Genomic DNA, 24,431 nt, shown 5'->3' with positions numbered 1-24,431 from the left:
TAACCATGATGGAGGTGCAGCAATCAATTTCCAAAGCAAAGACAAGAAAGTCACCAGGTACAGACGGTTTATCTGCAGTGTATTGCAAAAAATTAGAAGACATATTGTCAGATCCGATGAAAAAAAGTCATGAATGGAATTTTGAAAAAGGGGGAAAGACCAAAATCATGGGAAGAAGCTTTTATCACTCTGATACACAAGAGTGATACACAAAAGAGTGGCAAGAGAGATTATTTGATTACCTTAAGTTGGCAAAACTGATGGAGGCAATTAGGGAACAGTCTAAACAAAAATTTCAAAAAGAGCAGGGAAAGTACAGAGATTTTTTAAAAAAACCAAAAACAGTGCCCTCAAATTAAAACCTGGACTTGCTTGGAATAATTTTTGCAAAACAAAATATGGTTTACAAATACAACATATGGAGAAGGGTAGAAAAGACGAAATGAGAAAGAAGCAAGTTTCAAGTTTAAAATCAGACCTGCATTGAGGAGGAATGAAGTCTACTAGAATTAGAATAAGAATTAAAGATTGGCTAACATAAGTCCGCATGCAGATACTTGCAGATATATGGGTATACAGTGGTACCTTGGGTTACATACGCTTCAGGTTACATACACTTCAGGTTACAGACTCTGCTAACCCAGAAATAGTACCTCGGGTTAAGAACTTTGCTTCAGGATGAGAACAGAAATCGTGCTCTGGTGGCGCGGCAGCAGCAGGAGGCCCCATTACCTAAAGTGGTGCTTCAGGTTAAGAACAGTTTCAGGTTAAGAATGGACCTCCGGAACGAATTAAGTATGTAACCAGAGGTACCACTATATGTTTTTCATTTAGTTTGTGTTTTCTTTTGTAGTTTTGTAGTTTGTTTTCCACATGCCGTGTGTGTATGTGCTGTAATAATAAGTTAATAAAAAGCATTTACAAAAAAACAAAAAAGCTACATGCGAATCCGTATGAAATTTCATGTACATTTCTCTGAACACACACATTTTTGTCCAACAGATGCATTTCCCCCAATATTATTCACTTTTGCACACCAGTGGCACTAGTATACATTTTGTTCATTCTTTCTCCTGAACTACACATTTTTGGTTGTCAAACTGCATCAGAAAATTCAAAAAAGTAAGAATTTTGAACAGCAGTTCCAGTTTCTCAGGACAACCTGTTTATTCGTCTTTCATCCAGAACTGTTTGCATGGTGGGTAGGCTTTGTCTGGTTGTTCTTGAGAATTCATTGTCATTTGCATGTAAGGAACTTATACATCCTGATTTGCTTGCAGGTATTCATCTGGGTTCATCATTCATTCATCCCACACTTTTCAATGCATTTACTCATCACTTTCAAAACCAAAGTGGATTTGCTGTGCTAGGTTGAAAGAGCACACTTAGGACTCTTCCAGACTGCCACACAGGTCTCGGCTTTAAAACTCCTTGTCCAAGCATTGTTGCTTTTTATCCTGGTGCTTTCCCTGGGAAAGCCCCTGTTTTACCACTGAATCAGAGCAAAGGGCAACCAGGTTTTCCATAGATTGCTGTTTCCACTAATTTACTGAGAAAATGAGGGTTTTCCTAGGGAAATCACAGGGATAAAAAATTGCTTGGACATAGCACTTCAGTCTGGCTTGGAGGTCTACAGCAGACACACACACCCCCATAAGCACACCATTTTGATTATTTATTTGATTTGATTTATTAGATTTCTATGCCATTTTTCATTCAAGTGAATCCCTAAATGGCTTACAAAGAATAAATAATAACAACATGATATAACATAATTTTTACCCATACACTCTCTACCTGCCTTCCATGCTGCAGGTATGGGATTTCTTCACAAGCGTACACATCCCTTACATATAATGCTGCTGCTTCTCCCTTCCTGTTTGGTTGATTTCTTTTGAACAGATTATACCCCTCAATTCCTACATTTCAGTCACGAGTCTCATCCCACCAGGTTTCAGCAATGCCTCCAGGTCATATTTGCCATCCTGTAATAAGAGCGCAAATGCTTGTTTCCCATACTATGTGCATTTGTGTAGAGACAACTGAAACCATGAGTTGTTCCCTCCAGCTGCCTCCTTCTTGCAGTTTCCTCCCCTTTAGCAGGTTTCAGCAGCACCACCTCACTTTCCTGTGCATCAAAGAAGCTATTATTCCCGGTACCAGGTATTCCCCTTTTATCTGTAATCCTCCTCAGGATTTAGTTTAACACTCTCCTGATCAGGTTCACAAGAGTCTTAGCAAACACATTCTTGCCAACCATTGTGAGATACAACCTATATCTTGCCAGAAGTTGTTTCTCATGGAATTGGGACCATGGTCCAAGAAGCCAAATCTTTTCTGACAACATCACCTGGAAGTATGGATAAAGCCAGGAGGCAGCTGCCCCCCCCATCAAGTAAATAAATAAAAATACCGAACTAACTGCTGTCCTTGTTCCTCAGCAAGGCGTCTGAGGTGAAATCAGTTTTGAAACTACAGTGACACAGCATGGCTCCTGACAGTCCCGCTTCTGTGTGTCACATTCTTCCAGGGATTTGTCTCCTGCATGGAGTGAGTGCCCTCCTCCCTAGAGGCATCCCCCCTGCATCTCTGTCCCAAGAGAGTCCACTCTGGTATCATGATAATTTCTTCATCTTGCCCAGTAGCTCGAAGTGTGGATAGGCAGACCTCAGGTTGCTGTACTTTCTCTTCCAGCAAGGCAACCAGCTTGCACTTGCTGCAGGTATAGTTTTGCACTTTCGCCAGCAGAAATGGCACAGGTGTGGTAGGTCACTGCAACAGCTCTCTCACCATCCATGTTTCTTGGCCCTGTACACACAGTGTGGCCTCCTTCTCAAAACGCCCTTGCAAATGCCCTTCTTACAAGTCCTGTTTGTGAGCTCCCAGAAGCTGTATTCAGCTCAGTAGAACATAAAGAGATGGTACTTATTACTTGATGCTGCAGATTTGTGCTTAAAGTGTCTTTGATCATGGATTTGAGACTGATTTTATTGTATATTTTTTGTACTCTGTTGCATATTCTATGTCATCAGCTATCCTGTGTTCCTATCTTAGAGTAAGAGCAGGGTATGAAAACTATGTATAACAACAACAACAATTCCCAGCTTTTGCACCATGTAAGCCTACCTGTTATATAGAAGGATATCTGGCTTCCATATCTGGCCATCAGGAAAACGGACGTTCTTGACTCCAGGATATTCTGACATATTCCACTGTAAATAGTAGTCTGTCCAGTACTGGAAAATTAAGAATAATAAGCAAACACACACAGGTTAATTTTATTTTCTACTAGTGCTGTGAGTGCCAGCACAAAATGGGCAGCAAAAACCGTACTTGGAACTGGGGAGGACTGTAAAAAGAAAGGGGAGGAACCTTGCATGTATGTAGCTGGTCTCTTATTAAACTATCAACTTTTTCCCATTTTTAAAATATACTGGTGTTTCCACCACATATGAAAATAATTCCCATTTTTTGGCATTTCCAGTTGAATAGTTCTTTATCTTCCGCAGTGTCCCCTGTTCTGCATCCTGTAACCATCCCCTCAAATTGTTTAAAATGGAGTTGTGTAAATACACTTTATGTCAATTTATAGTAACACCATTATGTCACTGTGTCCTGCTGCTCAAAGCACCGTGCAACTTCTGAAATACAGTCAGTTGTGAGCAAAGAGCTCTTTGATGTAACTGATGGTTGATACTGAAGGTGTTATGTACTGAGCTTGGATCCTAGAACAATAGGCAGGTAAGATCCTAGAAGGCAGCAACGTGATTGGTCTGCAGGAGCTGCCCAATCCGAGTCCAGGAGGAAGTCAATCAGCAACCTGACTGGGCTGCAGGAGCAGCCCAATCAGGCTCCAGGAGGGGAATTGAATCAGCCAATCATGCGGGACCCATTGTGTAAATAATGTATATATAGCCAGAGGTTTTGGGGGGGAACTCATTCACTCACTGATGACCATGAGCTGAAATAAAGAGCATGAAATCAACACTCAACCCCAAGTATATTTCAGAAGGAAAATGAATGCAGTGAAAAAAGTGGAGGGATGGGAAAAGAGAGTAGAAATTTATGAAGTTAACTTCCAGATTCAGACGACTTCAGGAGTCCTTGTGAGCACTCCTCACTTTTGATTAAGGGATGTTTGCTCATTTGATGTGTGTACTATCCATGTCAGTGGCAGACCTTGGGGTTTCAAATTTCAGTGGTGCTCTGTACAACACCAACATTTGGCGCAACCCCCCCCCCGCCTCTCACCTTCCGTTACACATCGTAGTTGTGGCGCCACCAGAGGAAGGTGAAGGTTAATGCTGTCCATTTGGGACAACATCTGATAGCTGGCCTACCATAGTATTTGGGATTTCACAAGAGTGGACACCTGACTTACTGACACACTGAGCTTGTCTGACCATATTTGACAGCTGGCATGCAGTAGCAGTTAATGTCTTACAATGGAAAAGAATCAATATTTCATTAAATGAATTCATTCACTAAACCAATCACAAGGAGCAAATATTGGGCTTGTCATATTCTGTTAGCCTTTAAGGTCTTTTTGCTGTTTTTACTGTAGAACATCTGCTTTGCATGCAGAAGGTCCCAGGTTCAATCCCCAGCATCTCTATGTAGGACTGAGGAAACACTCCTGTCTGGAAAACTGGAGAGCTGCTGCAGGTCAGTGTGGATGATACTGAGCTAGATGGACCATCGGTCTGGCTTGATTTCTGGGTCTCTGCAGTTTCACTTTCCATGGTGCCCACATGTTTCTTTTAAAGGGAGGAGCTGTAGCTCCATGATAGAGCCTCTGCTTTGCATGCAGAAGGTCCCAGGTTTAATCCCCAGCATCTCTGGGAAGGACTGGGGTGTCCCCTGCTTGAAGTCCCAGAGAGCAACTGCTAGCCAGTGTAGACAATCTGGAGCTAGATCTTGGCATATGAGAACTTCCAAAGTTACTGATAAAATCACCCTCTTAAAGGAAACTTCTAAACTTTAACACTCACCATGTGTAGCCAAATGTTGGTGGTTAAAACTTGGTTCTTTTCATCCTGCCAAAGGAAAGGAAAGGAACAAATCAATGTTGGTTGTTGTTCTTTTTATTTTTATTTTTAAAAAGCTGTTATGAAGAGTTATTGAAATAGCTTTCCTCTGCTATGAATCTCAAATAGCTGCCTGCTCAAAACCAAAGGATCCTGCTTGAAAGGCATCTACTTCCTTCATAATACCTTGCATCAAGCACTTTCAGAAATAGGTCACTGACTAATGTGAATTATCATTCTAGTTGATACAGTTGATACAGGGCATCAGGCTTATTTATTGCTTATGGGTTATCCTGTGTGGCAGCTCAACCAAATCCTCTAGAGCAGGGATGGGTTCAGGCTTTTCAGATCAACTCTGGGGTTTTTTAATAGATCTACTGGAGGTGCAAAAAGCACACAGCTAGAATGAATGAACTGGGTTCCTTTGCGCACATTCTGAACCTAAGTTATTGTCTGCCGTGCCAGACCTTAACTGGGGCCACAGTCCTTGTGCACAGAAAACCCATTCCTGGTTAGCATTCTTCATTTCAGCTGCTTAATTGCAGTGGCAAAAGTCATATGATTGTTAAACAATTTGGAAGTCCAGAAACACTCCTTGATCAACTGTAAAGCACCCAGAGATTCCACTCTGCCTCCTGCCCAACCCTTCTCTGGAGAAGTCATCAGGTGAACTTGGAGACCAGAAGCAGCCAGCAGGCTGCGCTCCGGCTGTTACTGGAGTACAGTTCCCATCATCCTTGACTGTTAGCCATGTTGGCTGAGGCTGCTGCACGTTGGAGTCCAAAAACATCTGGAGAGTGCCATGTTGGCTACCCCTATCCTAGGCTGAGAGTTGCTTTCAGACATTGAACAATTTAGCTCCCCACCAGCTGAATCCACAAAGCCCAGGAGAAATTAGGGATGTTTACATGTGTTAAGTGAAGACATGAGAGGGACTGGTGGTGCTCACCCATCCTGTACGCTAATGCTGCTGTGTCTACTGGCCACACACCCTTGCCAGGTATACACTTGACATTGCTAAGAAATAAGGATCACTTCCACATGTGTCCACTTATAATTCCATTCCACTACATTTCTGTATTAATAAGATTTATAAAAAACAACTGCACAATTTATTTAAGTAGGTAAATTTCTAAATACATTTAAACTGCACATTTTTAAAATGTGTGGAAAGAGTCAGTTCATAGCAGAATCAGAAGATCAAAATCCTCAAGAACTCTTTATAAAAAGGGGGGTGGTCTTAGACGGTGGGAGGGAGAGGCTGAAATATATGTTGATGTATCTCATCCCATGAGATACAAAAAATCTCATAGGAGAACTTTTGGTTCAACTCCAGTCTTACCACCTGCCTCTCAGGACTAGCCCCAAACTAGAATGAGAGCAAACAGGTCATCCTCTGAGGCTTTTGCTGTCACCAGCCCTACATGTGGGGAGACCAAGTGAAGACGGAGGCCTGACAAAAAGAAGAGCTGATCTAGACCCATCATAATTAAGACGGAGAAATCTATGTTACAGAGGAGTGATGGCAACAAGTGAATACCGACTGACCCATCCACAGCTGGGTCCAGCATCTGCCCATGCATAACTATGTATAGCTGGATCTCACCCACCCACCCCGCCCCGCTTAACAATGAATAAAAATACAGAGGTTCCATATGGGCAGCAGACCAAGAAAATTAGCCTCTGGATTTGGTTTTGCAGGTCAATTTGGCATTTGTGCCTCACAGCTCAGGTGTCCTCTTGGGTGGATATTTTGTCCACGAAGGTTAACAGCAGCTGTACCCACAGTCCATCTGTCACAAATAAGCACTGCCTTTCAGCCAAATGGTTATTTAAGAACCTTGGTGAAAATAGACTTTCTTTACCACCAAGACTCCCATTGATGCCTGAGGAAAACAATCCATCACTCTTTATCTGTGTTCTGTTTCCTTGAAGGCTTTGTTCATAATGGCTTCCTAAAGGTGTGGCTTGTTACCACAGCGATTCACAACCATACCTCATCCATGTTAATGGCAACATTATTACTTTCCATGCATACAGAAATGTGTGTAATTCATCAGACAAGCAAATGGCTATTGAAGGGAGTAAAAAAATGGAATAAATGAAAACCCTGCTTTCCAAGGGGATGAATCCATTAAGCCTTGAACACCTGCCTGGTTAATGACATCCTCAGAAAAGCTCCACGTTGGCTGCCCAGGTGCTTCTGAAACCAATTCAAGGTGCCAGTGCTAACTTTAAAGCAGAATGGGAGGGGGGGTGAGCAGCCCTCCAGATGTTCTTGGACTCCAGTTTCCATGAACATCAGACAATCTGCCAATGGTTGGGGGGGCAGGAGTTGGCTGGCATCGATCTGTCTTGGGAGACAATGGAAGAGTGTGGCTTTGGGGGTGAAGTCAAACTATTGGAGAGTTACAGAACCTGCTGGGGCTGTAGAGACTGATACGGGAGAGATGTTTTCTGGCAGCTGGGGCAGGTGAAGGCATCCGGTTGTGCTGATGCAGTTGTGCTGTGGCATTTCTTCTTTCTGTGCTCCTCCCACTAGTCATTCCATCTCTGGTCACTGCTGTAGATACATGACCTGACTGAGGCACTGCGTCTTCTGCTAGGCATTCCCACGTGGCAGTGTTAATGTTGCCAGCTGTCATATCTCATTTGCAGACTTTTTTTATAATGCAGAGGTGGTCTGTCAATGGGCTTGGTGCCTAAAGCCAGCTCCCCATAGAGCATGTTCTTGGGGATCCTGCCATCTTCCATTCTGTGGACATGAGCAAGCCAGCATAGATGTCACTGAGAGAGGAGTGTGAATGTGCTGGGGATGTGGGCTTAGAGGAGAACATCTTGGTTTGAGAGTGTGTCAAGATCAGTTGAGAAGGCCCTCCTGGTCATTTCACCACCCTCAAAAGTCTGTGGGTGGCAGTTAAGGACAGGGCATTCTCTGTGGCAGCCCCTAAGCTGTGGAATCTCCTCCTCATTGAGGTGCATCTGGCTTCTTCATTGTATTGCTTTGCTCATACTTTGAAGACATACCTCTTTAACCTGGCCTTTGACACCTAGGAGAGATAGAGTAGAGCTGATGTCCTGGACTGGCTGGAGGCACCAGGTAGGGAACCCCTAGGGGAAGAAGTGGTGGTGGGATGATGATAAGTGGTCAGAGGGAGAAGAAGGAGCAGACTGGGAGGAGAAGGTGTTTGAAGCAGAAGAGGTAACAGGGTTTATGGAGCAGGAAGAGGCTGTGACAGACAGCAGTTCATACTCCAAGGCTGGAGAGGAGAATGGCCAAGAAGTAGAGCTGAGACAGCCTGCTGAAGTATCCAGGGACTCTCCCCCTCATGCTACAACCAGCTCCCCTTCCCCCTGCTCTCCCAGAACAGAGATTGGTTGTGCACAGACACAGTTTGTGAATGCTTGGGAAAGACCCTGGAGAGCAGAAGCCTTAGAAAGTGGTGGGAAGGTGGGGACTTCAGTCCTCACCACTGCTTTGTTGAGGCAAGACCTACCGGGAAGAGCTGCTGGGGTCACTAGACCTGCATTGTTTTGGTTCCTTTGAATAAAGAGCTACCTTCACATACACCATGCTTTTCATTACTGACCTATACCTGACTCCAGCTCCTGGCAGAAGCAGAGATATAGTGATGGGCAGGGTGAGTGTATTTTTATACCTGCCCTGGAGCCTTGTGCTTGAAGGGCTGGTAAGTAAGTGAAGTGGGACTCAAATAGCTGAAGGAGCACCTCTCAGAACGCTAGCCTGCCCATGTCTTCAGATCCACCATGTGGGTCTTGCCCCGTCACTGGGTGAAGTTTGTGATGTGGCCACAAGGGAGAGAGACTTCTCATCCACTGGATAATGTTTGTGATGTTGGTGCCAGGTCAAAACTCACTTATTTGTCCAGGTTTTGTGCTGTCTGACCTGTCTGCCGGCTGCCTGTAGTGTTTTTATTTACAAGAATGCTGCTTTGTTTTAAAATGTGTTATATGGGATTCATTTTGTTTTTCCTTTTTCCCCACGTACTACTTGCCCTCTGATGGAAACAGGAGAGGAGGGCAGGCGAGGAGGTGAGGACACCATCCCATACCTGCCTGTGGATCAACTCAGAGCTGGCCCTCCTGCTGCTCTTTTCCTTCTCCATTCATGTTCCAAAGAATTAAAAGGTCCTCCATTTTCCCAGGAAGAAGACTTAAGACAACTTATTAGGTTGAAATATAATGAATCAGAGACTCTATCAATCAGCCAAATAACTAAGTACAGGAGGAATCAATGATGACATAAGAGGGAAGCTGGGTTTGTAAGCCAGCTGGTTATTTGCTCGTCAGCCAAGGGTGGGGAAAGTGTCTCCCTGCTGTCCAGGGTTCACCATGATGTGCAGACCAAGTACCTGCAAGCCTCCACCTGTGGGTGATGACACAGGAGTACCCCTTACTCTGCCCATCATGTCTCAGGGGAGCTGTGAATTAAGGGCTCACCTTTCCTCACTTGAATGCCAAAAAAGGCAAAGAATGCCAAATCAGCACAAACTGAACAGTGTGAAACAGGCAAAAGCAGGAAGTCCCAAGTGCCAATTAGGAGCTCCCCACCCCCGTTTCTACTCAGCACCAAAAAATACCAGACTAGCCTGCACACTCCCACTGGTCTCTCAGGCCCACCTGGTTTCAGGCCCTGTCCCAAAGAAAAAGACCACCTTGAGGTCTCTTTCCCCAAGGGGGGGGGGGCATGAGGCAAATCCACATGCACCACTGAAATCCCCACTCAGCCATGACGCTCACTGCGGTGACCTTTGGCCCATCACTGCCTCTCTCAGTGTAACCTACCTCACAGGGTTGTTGTGGGGATTAAATGAGGGAGAGAACCATGAAACGCTCCTTGGAGAAAAAGGTGAGAGACAAATAAAATAAATAACACAAGTGTGGAAAGCCATTAACTTTCATTTCTTTCTTCTTCTTCTTTGTCTTTTATCATTCTGTTTTTCAAAGGCTCTCGACTCTCCCCACCCCAATGCATTTTCTTGTGGGCCCATCCCTTACATGGCTTTAATTTTTAAAATGAAAGATTTGTAGCTTAATCACTGCATTTTAAAAATGACTGTTGTACATTGCTTTGGGGGCTCTGGTCCAGCCAATGACTGGGATATAAATCAAATGACTGTCTGTCTGCCTAACTGAAAGAATGAAGACTCAAGTGCCTAGATTATTGTTTTTTCTTCTCTCAGGGAGTTATCCTGAGTTTACATGAGCTCTTAAGAGCCCCATGACTCAAATGACATGACAAGGCATCAAGAAAAATGGGAGTGGAGAACCATGTACCTTACTCTTGTTCCTGAATCACTAATTTGTGCAGTTTGGCAGAGCTCACAACTGAGCAGCATCAGTGACAAAGAAGCAACTCCAGGCAGTTGCTGCTCACTCTCTCCCTTGTGCATTTCATGACTTTTAAAATTCGGGATGTGTAAGAGTGAAGGAGATAACGGTGTAAAAGGAAAATTACAAAGGTGTCTAAGAGAAATAGGAGGACAGAGTTGTGTCACAATTGCAACAGAGTTGTGTCATGAGCACACGCTGTAAGGATGTAGAAAAACACGTGTAAAGAGGAACACGTAGCCATACCATATAGCCACATAAGGAAGCAGCTTATGCAGAAAACCGGAGCCAATGATAAACTGCCAAGAGGGCACTAGATGAGCCAAATAAGGGAATGAGGGGAATGGGGTGATGTGAAGGGTATAAAAGATGCTAGCTTGCTTGCTGTAAGTGCCGCCAGCCTTTGGAAGCGATTTCGCTGGTTGCCTCTGCGCAGAACAGAATAAATCCTTTCTCCATGAACCACACCCTGGTGTTCATTACTCTCCTTTCTCATTCCACGTGGGGCAACGCGCAAAGGGAGACGGGACAAGGTAAAAAGGCTTCAAGAGAGCATTCTTGGGCATAATAGCTCCCGCTAGGATTACTGCACCAAAGATTCCCTTCCCTCAAAATGAATCTTCCAGCCCCTTGTTACCCAGACATAAAAATAGCATAGCAGGCCGAAGTGCAACCAATAATGCTGCTGCCTGCCAGACAATGAACAGGATGGATTCTCCTTTTGCAAAAATATCAGTCTTCATATTGGCAACAAATAAGATGACTATTGAAGGGTGAATAATCCCAATGGGGGGTTGTTGTTGTTGTTGCCAGCGGGAGGGGGGCCCACAGCTGCATACAACATCTTAATGAGCAGAAAGACCACAGTGCCTCAGGAAATCATCTTCCAAAGGCCAAACCATGTGTTATCCCTTTGCCATAGAACATCAGCAACAGTTTCAATACCAAAAGAACATGTGAACTGAAATGCAGCCATCCTTTGAAATTTGCATTTCTCTGAATTGCAATTCTCCTGCCACATAATGTGTGCAAAAAATACTTCCCTGCAAAGGTAGATAAACGCTCAAATAATCTTCTTTGGAAAGGTTCTGATGAAGAACAAGATGAGTCAATTAAAGACTTTGTGAGGAAACAGAATGTGGAGTTCAATACAAGGTGACACGGGAAAGGGAGGGATCTGCTATACAGGACTAGCTCCTCATGCTACAGAGTCTACAGATACAACTTCTATAAAAATGGCCTGTAGTGAGCACATACTGCAGCACACACACACCATGCTGGTGTCAAAACGGCTGTTCTGTTGTGGTTTGGCAATCTATTGTGGATGCTTTATTCAGAATTCCCTGCAGGCACACATGGTAAACAAGGAGGTGGGTGAAGCTAAAAATGGAGGATAAATTGCTTTGTGTAAAGAAGTATTCATTCAGAATAACACAGTGAATTTATAAGCTCAAGAACAGGTCTCACTTCATGTATCACCCACCAATCTACCTGCAAGGCAGAGTTGCAAATACCCAGGTGACACCATTAGAAAAAAGTATATGGTACAGATAGGGATGGAATGTTCTAAACATCTTGATGTGGGCTAATCTGCACATTTCATTGGAGATGTGTTATAGCTCAGTGGTTGAACATCTGCTTGGCATGCAGAAGGTCCCAGGTTCAATCCCTGGAATCTCCAGATGGGGAAATAATCTCTGTGTGAAATTGTGGAGAGCCTCCATATAGATAATAATGGACCAAGGGGTCTAACTCAATAAAAAGCAGCCTCCAACATCAGCTGGACTCGTTTGGTTATGTTAAAATCTACATTTCTTAAAATGAACAATTACAGTTGTTGGATCACATATCAGGCACATGCAATGTATACATATAGGGCACTGTTTGTGTGTTGTGCAATATACAAATTCTGTAGATAGTTCAATATATACATTACTATTTTTCTAGGGGGAAAAAGAGGTGGTGGAATGCCTCCCTCATTCTCTTAGAATGGCAATGGCACCCACCTGAGAGGTGCTGGAACTGAGTTCTGGTGAGTTCCAGCTAGAAAAAAAGCCCTGAATATAAACTCACTGGTTTTTGTATTCCCAACCACAATAACTTCAACTCTAACTCTCCTCCCTCCCAGTCCCAGGCCACATCTACTGATCATCACCAGGCTGAGCTGACAAAGACCTCATCCTGAAACCTTAGCACATGGGTGGGGAACCTATAGCCCTTCAGATGATCCTGGACTCCAGCTTCCATTATCCTAGACGATCAGCTATGCTGCCTGGACCGGATGGAGGTTATAGTCCAAATGCCTGAATAGCTCAGTTGGCAGAGCATAGGCCTCTTACTCTCTCAGGATCATGGGTTTGAGCTCCAGGTTGGGCAAAAGATTCCTGCATTGCAGGGATCCCTTCCAACTCTATGATTGTATGAAATTTGGAAGGCTACATGCTGCTTCCCCCTGGACAAGAGTGGATTGAATGACATTTTCCTCCATCCCTATCAAACAGACAAGAAGTAGCAATGAGTCTACATCATCAGTCAGAAGTCTCAAGTGGCAAATATAATTTCAGGACCACGGACTGAGGCTAACATGCAATTGAACAAAGAGCCAAGAGCAGGGGGAGCTAATGTGGTCTGTCCAGATGTTTTTGAACTACAACTCTCATAATACCTGATCATTTGCCATGCTGGTTGGGGACGATGAGAGTTCTAGTCCAACAACATTGGGAGATGCTACATTGGCTACCCCTGGCCTAGAGTATAGCTCCAGAATTGATCAGAACCCTACTGAAAGTTTAAATAGTAATGCACAGGGCAAGGGGGTGATCTTGGCCCTGCATTTCTGGAGAAGAACCGTCATTTGAGGGGGAAACACTTGGGAACTTGTAGCCCTCCAGATTTTATTAGACACCAGCTCCTATCATGCCTGGACATTGGCTATGCTGTCTGGAGCTGATGGGAGTTGGAGCCTAAGAACATTCCTGGCTCTCAAAGCAGACAATGTGTGCACGATGGATTCAGTGCTCTGGTTCAGTTTGAGGAAGCTTCTTTATGACTTCTTGGCTCCCTGCTCTTATTTGTTTGTTTGCCCATAGGATGAAAACTGTCGTCTTTGGCTAATGCATGCCATAAATCAAGGAAGAAGAATTATGGATGCAAGGGAACTGCTGTGAAATTATCAGTGAACCCATTTAGCTGATGAGAGCAGCTTTTAATTTACTCTACTTTTATTTTCTGCTTTCTTCCAGCCCTTCCTGAAGCAATGCTAACCCTTTCTCCTCCATCAGTCATTGACCAAGTAATGACCCTCCAACTTGCAGGTTAAATTGTTGCACAGTTAATTGCAGTAATAGGTTAAGACCAAATAATTAATGAAGGGATGTTCATTGTGGCCAGTCAGGCATGGGAGGCCATAAATTCTGTCTAACAGAGTTGAGTGCCAGCATTCTTGCATGGACAATAAAATGAACTCTGGGCAAGAAAGAGGTGTTTAAGCATTAAACAGTGTGGCCTTTTCCAGCGAAATTCTCATACATTGCTATTTCATCCTTCACTTAAATCAGAATAAAATGAACAGGGGAGGGGTTTCTATATTTCTGAGCAATAAATAGAAGCATCTTGCTAATATTTGCTTTTTGAGGGGTAATTAAATTCAAGGTTTGGAATTGAAAACAAAACTGCAAATATGGTAGTGCCATTATAAAAATCATTGGTACACATTGGTATAGTGTAGAGTTGAAAAAGTTTCAGAAGAGGGCAAGCTCAGTGATTGAGGCAATGGAGCAACTTCCCATTGAGGCAAGGCTGCAGCACTGGGAACTTTTCAGAGAAGGCAAGTGAGAGCTGACATAAGAGAAGTTATAAAATTATTAATTGCATGGAGAAGGTGGATGGAGAAAAGTTTTTCTCCCTCATTCAGAACACTAGAACACATGGCCATCCAATGAAGCTAAATGCTGGAAGATTCAGTACAGATAAAAGAAACATAGCACATAGATAAACTATGGAACTCACACCTACAGGAGGCACTGATGGCCAACAACTTGAGAGGCTTTGAAAGAGGACTGGGCAAATTCATAGAGGACAAGGCTGTCTATAGCTAGGAGTCACGATGGCTCAGCCTCAATGGTCAGAAGCTCTAATGCGTCTGAATGTCTGGAATCCATGGAGGGGAAAGTGCTCTTGTGGTCAAGTCCTGCTTGTGGGTTTCCCACAGGCATCTGGTTGGCCATTGTGAGAACAGGGTGCTTCACTGGCCTGATCTTGCAGATTCTTATGTTCTTAAGTCTCACTAATTTCAGTGGTGGGGGGAGAGAGAAGCTGTGCATTTGTTTAAGGCTGCAGTTCTATGCACTCTTACCCAGGAGCAAGTCCTATTGAGCACAGTAGACCTATGTAGTATTGCATTTTGACTCTCTCCCTCCAGAATCAAGTGTCCCAATCTGGTCAGATATATATATATATATATATATATATATATATATATATATATAGCTTTTTTTAAAAAAAAGCACCTTAAGGTGGTCTGATAATGAATGGCCAACATGAGGCTGCCCAAAATGCTACAAGCAGAAGATAAAATGATTAAGGCAACAGCACTGCTTAAAAGGATCAGTGGAATTAAATTGATCAAAAGCAGATTATTAGAATCATAGAATCACAGTATCATACAATTGTATATTTGGAAGGGGTCCCTAAGGATCATCTAGTCCAACCCTGTGTAGTGCAGGAATCTCAACTAGATTATACATGACAGATGGCCACCCAACCTCCACTTACCATATCTCCTCACAGTCTCCTCTTTCCTAGGCTAAACACACCCAGCTCCTACAAGTGTTCTTCATAAGGCTTAATCAACTTGCTCTCTGGGCACATTCCAGCTTCTCAATATCCTTCTTAAATACTGGACACAGTATTCCAGGTGTGGTTGATCCAACAAGCAACACACGCCCTTAGGAAATGGGGTGGGCACAACTTCCATGTGGCAAGCGTGGCTGTTCTCTGAAATGGGTAAGCAAACAGGAGCTGCTTCTGGAAGGCTGGGCGTGAGGTCTCTGTTCATGCCTGTGCTGGTGTCCCTGTGTTTCAGGCTTTACTTTTTCTTCCCCAAAAACCTGTATCATATCACTTTCCATTTGTTTAGCACATTTAAAGAAAGCTTCCCTTCTCTATTTCATTTTCTAAAATATGTTTTTATTGATTTTCCAATATTGTTCCAATATCAGCCACATTATAACAGTACCAATTTTATCCAGTTGATGCAATTATTAATGCCAATTAGTCCAATGTCAAATTATAAGTTAATCAAACTGGCCTCCCTGCATGCTAGATTTGATTACTTAATTCGTTCCAGGGGTGCGTTCTTAACCTGAAACTGTTCTTAACCTGAAGCACCACTTTAGCTAATGGGGCCTCCTGCTGTTGCCATGCCACCAGAGCACGATTTCTGTTCTCATCCTGAAGCAAAGTTCTTAATCTGAGGTACTATTACTGGGTTAGCGGAGTCTGTAACCTGGAGCGTATGTAACCTGAGGTACCACTGTACTTATTATGCATTTTTGTGGGGTTCCAAAATCTTAATAATTTTCATTCCATTCCATTCAGATATAATAATCCTTTATATAACAGCTGCAATGATTTCATTCATGTTGGTATAATAAGTAATTTATAAAGTTTCAGGTGAGGAACTCTAAATGTAATCCTTATTCTTTTCTGTGTGTGACAGTTCCCGCCCCCCTTGATGTTTTCCCATCCATTGTGTTATATTCTTCATTCCTACAACTGTTGATGGTTCCCGTCATGCCCCAGGAAAAGCAGTTATCTCGCAGTTTCCAAATGTCACTGCATCACTTCGTCCCATGATTTGGCTTCTAATAAACAAGCCATCTTCGCCATACTTCCAGCATAAGAAGAATGGTCTGAATTCAGATTGCAAATAGTTAATCCAAAAGCTTCTATTCCTGCAGCTGATAGACACATTTCTTGCTGATTTATGGCCAATTGTCCTTATCTCAAACACATTCCTTTGTGGATAATGGAGGTTAGGGAGGATCTTACTCCATATTTTCAAAGCGTAGTGTCGTCCCCCCCCCCTTCCCTCTCAGTTCCTTTCTCTCACACACATAGTTCCAGTTTTGTTAAATTCCATATTATATTCCAATTTCTTCCTTCCTCACTTGTATAGATATTTTTTAAAATAACTTGTATTCCAGGGAGAGTTGCTGTATCATAAATGTAGAGAACATCTTTGATATAAGCAAACTGTAGGCTCCCCTCCTCCCATCGTCTCGTTCACTGAATGAAAACCCCTCTCAATCCAAACTTTTTTAATCCTTGTGGCTTGGTTCATTTTTGCAGTTTCTTATCTCACTGTCTCCAGCACACACCTGTAAAGGTAAAGGTAAAGGGACCCCTGACTGTTAAGTCCAGTCGCAGACGACTCTGGGGTTGCAGCACTCATCTCGCTTTATTGGCCAAGGGAGCCAGCGTACAGCTTCCGGGTCATGTGCCCAAGCATGACTAAGCCACTTCTGGTGAACCAGAGCAGCGCATGGAAACACCATTTACCTTCCTGCCAGAACGGTACCTATTTATCAACTTGCACTTTGATGTGCTTTCAAACTGCTAGGTTGGCAGGACCAGGGACCGAATAATGGGAGCTCACCCCGTTGCGGGGATTTGAACTGCCAACCTTCTGATCATCAAGCCCTAGGCTCTGTGGTTTAGACCACAGTGCCCAATTAAAAAAACCCAATTATCAGAATAACCTGTGCTTCCAAAAACGTGATCGAGAGGTCGCGGCAGCCAGAGTGCTCCATGCACTCAGTGCCTTTGCCTGCCCTCACATTCCATAGGGGAGCAAGCGAGTGCCAGACCACCAGGCAAACTATAGGTGAGAACCAGGTTCCTCTTTCAACCGAAGAGGAATTCAGAAAATGCAATTCCCCCATCATTTTCTGATTATCTCCATCTGTCTCTCTCCACAGTGTTGGAAGAGGCACCCATCCCCTGGTGCACAGGAAGTAGGAAGCCTTCCCTTCTCTATTTTGTAACACTTGGAAAAGTGCTCTGACAAGGATGGATGTTGGCTTTAAGACTGACATAATGGCTAACCAATCAGTGTTATGCATAGCCCTGCTCTGAGAAGGAGAGGTAGCTTTACAGTTGATACAAGGACCAGCCAGATAGCACTGTGAACAGCCCACATAATAATTGACACAAGGACTAGCCAATTAGCACTGAGCAGAGTCCAACTCTGAGAATGAGGCAAGGTAACTTCATGATTGACACAAGGGGCCAACCAATCAGCACTGTACCAATTTAGCTTCCACTGACTGGAAAATCAGGTCCTTCTTAAGCTTGTTTGTGTGCTCTTTGAGTCCTAGTGGAGGGTGGCGGACAATGCAAGCCGCTCAAGTTCATATTTTGATTCAGTATAACAAGGATGGAGAACCTGTAGCCCTGCAGTGCCCACCCAGTATGACCAATGGTCAACATAATGGCAATTGTAGTCCAACACTATCTGGAGAGCCAAAGGTTCCCCATCTCACTACCTTCACTACCACACTGACTTGGTTAATGTCCATCTTTAGCCACCCTATATCATATAAACCTGCTTCCTGGATGGGTGTAATGAAAATAAAATGCCACTCTGAGCTCAGTAGGGTTAGATGTGAATGCACCAATAAATAACCATATGCAGGCTTCTTAGAGGGAGCCTTCTAGCCTCCAAAACAACATCCCATAATGAGAGCAGTGTGAGATGTTTCATTTGAGTATTAAGAAAATGGCAGGCTGCCAATGGTACAGTGGCTCTGTCTCACCTCATATAGAAAGCTACTGTTACTTACTTGAACGTTGTCGTGCTTAAAACCAGGAGGTTAATCAGTTCATTATCTCTTATCTGCTTTTTCTGTGTACTTTCAGTTTAATTATTCTCAGCATCATTAGATATAAAATGTTCATTTATTGGTTCCTGGTGGAGGTTCCTCTGGCTCATGAGTAGGCAAACTAAGGCCCAGGGGCTGGATCTGGCCCAATTGCCTTCTAAATCCAGCCCACGGATGGTCTGGGAATCAGCATGTTTTTGTTAGGGGACATTTGGCACAGGAACATGTGTGTATACCTTTAAGAAGTTTCTGGGATTAATTGGCTGCAGCTGGCCGTTGCTATAAAAGAAAAAAGCTGAGTTTTGTAGCCTGCCTGCAGGAATAACACCCACCAGAGTTTGTGTTTATTGTTTTGTAATAAACTCTTCGCTTTAGTTTGGGTTTTTACACCTATGTCTCCTGGAGTCACTCTGTCCTCTGCCACCGGCTGGAAATCCCCCTGCAACAGCTTATGGGCCCAGTACCCAGTCCTGAGTGGGCAGAAACAGAGAGTGAAAAGAACCCAGAGACTGGAAGCAACTCAGCATTTCTCAAGCAGCTGGCTGTGTGAAGGCATCGGCAGGGAGTGTCTGTTTGAGACCAGGAGCCGAACATTTCTTCAAGCCACGTGTGAGTAAGGACTGAGTTGAAAAGCTGAAAGCTGGGTGGAACCATGGCTGGACTTGGAGCTGGAGCTCAAGGGAGAACTTCCTATTTTCCAGTAGAGAAACTGGGAGAGTCCAATTATATGTCATGGAGTTTACAGATGCAGGCGTTTTTAAAGAAAGAACAATGTTGGACTGTTATTGTTAACCCTCCTGTAAAAGAGGAGGATGAAGAAGTAGATGCAGCAGACCAAAGGCTGGAGGACAAAGCCTATGCCAATTTAATTTTGAGTTTAGAGAAGTCTCAGTTATCTCATGTGCGAGACCTTGAAGCAAGCACTGAGAGCGATACACATTAGAGACACTGCTGGTAGCAAAATTACTCTAATGAGAGTTCTGTACCGAGCCAGACTAAGTGAGGGTGAATGTGTTTCAACACACCCTCAAAGAATGTGTGATTTATTTTCACAGTTAAATGAACTTGGGGAACATTTTTCTGAACAGAGAAAGTGCCGTCTTCACTTCCTGAGCCATGGGACAATTTAGTGATGACTCTGGAGGCAATTCCAGAAAGCCAATTAACAATGCATTTCTTAACTGGGCGTTTGCTTGATGAGGAGGAAAGACGCCATGAGAGGAAGGCCACAACCCCTCACCGTAACTCCAGAAATGGGAGGCAGTCCAGTAAAAGATATGCAACTGATGAGGAGCAGCAACCCAAAGAGGTTGTAGACCACAGAGAGGAAGCAGCTTTCACAGTCAGAAGATGCTATCGTTGTGGGTCAACCAAGCATTTAGTACGTCAGTGCACTGTGTCTGTGGGAGAAAACACAAGAAAAGGGCGGCCTGCGTTTGCTGGGAAGTGAGGAGACAGGAAGAGTCGAGTCCAGTATGTTTCTGCAGCAGTTTGAGGCACCAGTCACGACGTTGGACAAGACTGGATTTTAGACTCGGCAGCGACAAACATTTTTGTTAAGTCTGCACAAACCCTTGTAGAAAAGCAGCCTTGTAAATCTGTAAATGTAGTACTAGCTGATGGAACAGTGCATGAATCAGCTGGAAAGGGTAGTGTGAATATCAACTGTTTAAGCACCAAGTTTACCAATGTTTTATGTGTACCAAGTTTAGAAAATAATTTGCTTTCAGTTACAAGTCTTGTTAAGCAGGGATTTAAAGTAACCTTCTCTGGTTCAGGCTGTAAAATAGAGAAAGCTGGAAAAGTGGTTACAGTGTCACTACAAAATGGTTTGTTTTGAAAGACCAGCTAGTAAGTGAGTCTGGGGCATGTGTTAAAGCCTGTAATAGAGCCTTGCATGATGAGTGCCAGCATCTGTGGCATCGTCGTTTGGGGCATGCCAATTTCCGCAGTATTGCAAAAATGCCAGAATTAAGTAAGGGAATTAAAATAAAAAAATGCTCAGTTTTTCTGGACTGCAATACCTGTAAGGAGTCTAAAAGTAAGTGAGGGTCTTATCCTGAAAATACTAGAATTAGCAAGAGGCCATTTGCTTTAGTACACTCAGACCTTTGTGAGCCATTTGCAGAGTCTGAAGGAGGAGCAAAGGTTTTTTTGTTCTTGTGGATGATTAAAGCCGATATATTTGGGTATACTTGTTAAAACACAAAAGTGAAACTGGTCAACTGATTAAGAATTGGGTCAAATATATAGAAAGGCAGTTTCCCTACAAAGTTACCCAGTTGCAGAGTGATCGTGGAGGCGAGTTCATGTCTGAAGCCCTCCAGGTCTGGTTGAAAAAGCGTGGTATTAGTCACCGTAAATCGTGTCCATTTTCGCCTGAAGAAAATTCAGTTGCAGAATGCAAGATAAGTCTTTGCAAACAATGCTAGATTCTATACTATGTGATTCTGGCTTATCCAGGAAGTTTTGGGGGGAAGGAATTCTGTGTGCTAACTACGTACAGAACAGATTATTTCATTCTACCATAAACAATACCCCTCATTTTTTGCTTTATGGAAAAAAAACCCTTTTTGGACCATGTTAAAACTTTTGGTTGCTGGGCTTGGGTTCACATCCCAAAAGGACAGAGGAGGAAAGGAGAACCCAAGGCAAAGAGACTTAGGTTTGTTGGCTATCAAAGTTGCTCAAAGGGGTATCGTTTTGCACTAGGGTGTGGCAGAGTTGTGATATCAAGACATGCAGAGTTTTGTGAGCAAGATGGTTGGGCTCGTTTACATGGGAATTGAGAAGTTGTGTTATCTTCTGATGATACAGATAAATTTGTGAAATCTGAGGAAGAAAAGCCACAAATTAAAGAGAGTTCTGAAAGTGATAGTGGTGAGGACTCAGGGGATGAGGATCCCAGTATACAATCTCCTAAAGCTGAACCAATTTCTCCTGAGCAAGATAAATCAGAAGGGGAAGATAGTTCAGAGGGGGAGAGTGTTCAAGTTAGAAGATCACAAAGAAGCAATAAGGGGGTACCTCCAGAAAGGTTTACTATACAAGAAGTTAAAACTGTTGCTGTGAAGAAAGAACCTTGTGATTATGAGGAAGTTTAAAGTTACCACACCAGGAAATAATAATGTGGAAAAATACAATGAAAGCAGAAATGAAATCTTTAGCAGAACACAATGTGTTTACCATTGAACCATTACCAGAAGGAAAAAAGACAGTGGGCTGTAGATGGGTGTATAAAATAAAACATTTGGCAGATGGTGGTGTTAAGTACAAAGCTAGGCTGGTAGCATGAGGCTTTACTCAAAGAAAAGGTGAAAGCTTTGATGAAACCTTTTCTCCTACTGCAAGGTGTGAAAGTGTACGCTTATTGCTAGCTCTTGCAGCACAACGTGGGTTTAAGGTAAATCATTTTGATATTGAGACAGCTTATCTTAACGCAAATCTGCAAGAAGAAATTTTTATGAATCAAGCGCCAGGTTTTGAGGCAGGCAAACAGAATTCTGTATATAGGCTGAACAAAGCAATTTATGGGCTCAAACAGTCAGCTAGAAATTGGAATGAGTGTCTTGATAATGCTTTAAAAAATCTTGGCTTTAAAAGAAGCTTAGCTGATAACTGCTAAAGGAAAGGGTGATAAACAAGAATTATGTCTGTCTTATGTTGATGATTTGCTTTACTCTACAAAAAGTGACAAGCAAGTGGAAAAGTTTGCAGAACAACTAAGAAAGGAATTTAAAGTAAGAGATTTGGGTCCAGTAAAAAATTATCTCGGTCTAGAAATTCAAAGAACAAATGATGGAAGTTTTTTGTTGAGTCAAAAAGACAAAATAATGGAGTTACTTGAAAGAAACAATATGCAAAAGGTGAAAGATTTATACGATCTGAAGAGAAACCAGAGTATGCAAGGACTTCCGGGTTAGCGCCATCAGTGATGGAGGAATTCCTCTGAGAGAGAGGAACCCGCTCTGCAGGAATCGGGTCTGGCTGCCGCGGCGAAGGCAGAGACCCTTTAGAAATCACAGGCAGGTGAAGCCTGTGAGCCTGGGATTCGGCGGGCACCATTAGCGCCCCCCCAAACGCAAGGGACCCTCTTTTTTAGGGGTGATCCTTACCGGAGTGGGGGTGAGTGGCGCAGTGCTGTGAATTGACCGCTACTTCTGTGGAGTGAAGCCGCTAAGCCGTCGCCGGAGAGTGCTGACTTTTTCTTGAAGAATTTGGGGCATTAAACAACAACCCGTGAATAAAGTGGAAATTGGAACTTTTTAAAGGAGAAAATTTATTGAATTCGGCTACGAACGGGAGAGGTTAGAAACAGGAAGTCCACCTTCCCCTTTTGTAAATAGACGGAAGCAAAGAGACTGAGCTAAAGCCTTGGAAAATTAACAGTAAAATATACATTTCTAGTATTGAAAATAGTGAATCCCCCCCTTGGAAGCAGGAGAAGGGGGGGCTCTTTTGAGACTGAACTTGCCTGCGAAGTGGAAAGGGAAGGGGCTAAAAGCTCCATCACTCAGACCCTGGAACCGGGCTGCCATTCGAATGCGCATCAGCTGTACTTGAAATGTTCTCTGATAGCTCTTTAAATAAGAGTGATACATTGTTTTAACTATCCTTCACTGCTACAAAAAAAGGGCAAAGGGACTAGAAACAATTGCAAAACTAGTTCTACTGTTGCAATTATGTTTTTAAAAAGGACATTTTGATTCAATATAAATTCAATTAGTAACTTTGTCCCTCTAGAGGAAGTTTTTGAAACTGCTACAAGTGCCATAAGTGCTGGAATTTTCCAACTGTGTGTTTTGACTCTGGGACTGTGAGATTTAACCTTGAGCTGTTGAAGTGTCATGGCAGATGGGAAAGAAAAAATAAATTTATCAACAACAAGGTCTGGGAAGTCGTGGCAGTGAAGAGCCTCTGTATCTGGGCCTTCTACTTTACCTGCGGCTGTTCCATCTCAGCCTAAATCAAAAGGAATGGCAACAGACAAAGCTCTGGCAATTGCATTAAAGAAGATAAATGACTCATTGGAACAACTTACTAAAAAGGCAGACGACACAAATAAAAAAGTAGATGAGACAAACAAAAAAGTAGATGATGCGAATAAAAAAAATTGACAAGAATACAGAAAGATTGATTAATTTGGAACAAAAAGTTAACAGCAACACAGAATCTATTGAAAAATTGATTAAAGAATCTAATTTGACACGACAGACTGCAGAGGAGGCCAAGGAAAAAGCTGCTGCCATGGAAGCTAAATTAACTCAATTGGAAACAAAGTGTTCCAGACCTGGCGAGACAACTTGAGGATCATAAGTTGAAGCTTTCTATGATTGAGCTCAAGGAAAAACAGGTTAATCTGAGGATCAGAACTGTACCTGAAGTGGAAAAGGATAGTCTGGCAGACTTCCTCACGCAGGAATTTGCAGAATTTTGGGAGTTGAACTCGAAACAAGAGGAATTTAGAATCGTGAGGGCCTTCAGGCTTGGAAGAGGAGGGAAGAAAGAGAAGAATAGAGTAAGAGATTGTCTGATTACCTTCAGAACCAAAGAAGAGAGAGATATAATCCTGAGTCGGCATTACCAGAAGACCCTAGTAATAAAGCAGTCAAGAGTGGAAATATTTAAAGATATTCCGAAACATCTTTTGGACCTCAGGTTTAATTACGGTGGACTGGCTGCCCTGTTGAGAAGGAACCAAATTATTTTCAGGTGGGAATTTCCTCAAGGTCTATCCTTCACTTTTAAAGGAAGGAAGATAAAAATAAGATCAGAAGAAGATAAAGTTAAGTTTCTGAGCAAATACGAGGAAGATCTACAGAAGGAACTTGGAAAAGAGCCAAAAGTGACAGACAGAGGACCACCAGACAGAGAATCAGAGCAAAGAGCATTTGATCCAAAAAGAGGAATTCTGGACGTAGCAACACTAAACTTCGGACTGGACTTAACGAACACACCACCGACGGAAGAAGAGCAAGCACTTGGTGCAGTTGGAGGAAAACTAAAGTAACTACACAATGGCATTGCAAATATTAAGCTGGAGCATTAATGGCGTTAACTCCCCTGAAAAAAGGAAGAGGGTCTTTCATTTACTTAAAAAAGAACAATTGGACTTGATTTGTTTGCAAGAAACACATGTGACAAGGTTGCATAGGAAGATATTAATAAA

At 43.0% G+C, this 24,431-nt stretch overlaps 1 protein-coding gene across 4 annotated transcripts in view; it reads right to left on the bottom strand.

Moving 5' to 3' along the window:
- LOC310664150 (neuronal acetylcholine receptor subunit alpha-7) overlaps positions 1-24,431 on the bottom strand; it is an 82,432-nt gene that overhangs the window by 26,506 nt on the left and 31,495 nt on the right. For 3 of the 4 annotated variants that reach the window (XM_083412809.1, XM_083412810.1, XM_083412811.1), the window contains exons 3-4: positions 4,992-5,036; positions 3,127-3,236 (exon numbers count right to left, since the gene is read on the bottom strand). In XM_083412809.1, the coding sequence (XP_083268935.1) occupies positions 3,127-3,236; positions 4,992-5,036 (155 nt within the window). Of the gene's footprint in view, positions 1-3,126; positions 3,237-4,991; positions 5,037-6,695; positions 6,913-24,431 lie in introns of those variants that run through there. The other variant, XM_083412812.1, reaches the window with a different exon arrangement.

Source organism: Podarcis tiliguerta, assembly GCF_965153285.1.
Source record: "Podarcis tiliguerta genome assembly, chromosome: 14".
Taxonomy (NCBI): Eukaryota; Metazoa; Chordata; class Lepidosauria; order Squamata; family Lacertidae; genus Podarcis; species Podarcis tiliguerta.
Note: the sequence above shows the minus strand (reverse complement) of the source record. Positions and strands in the feature narration are given on the sequence as shown.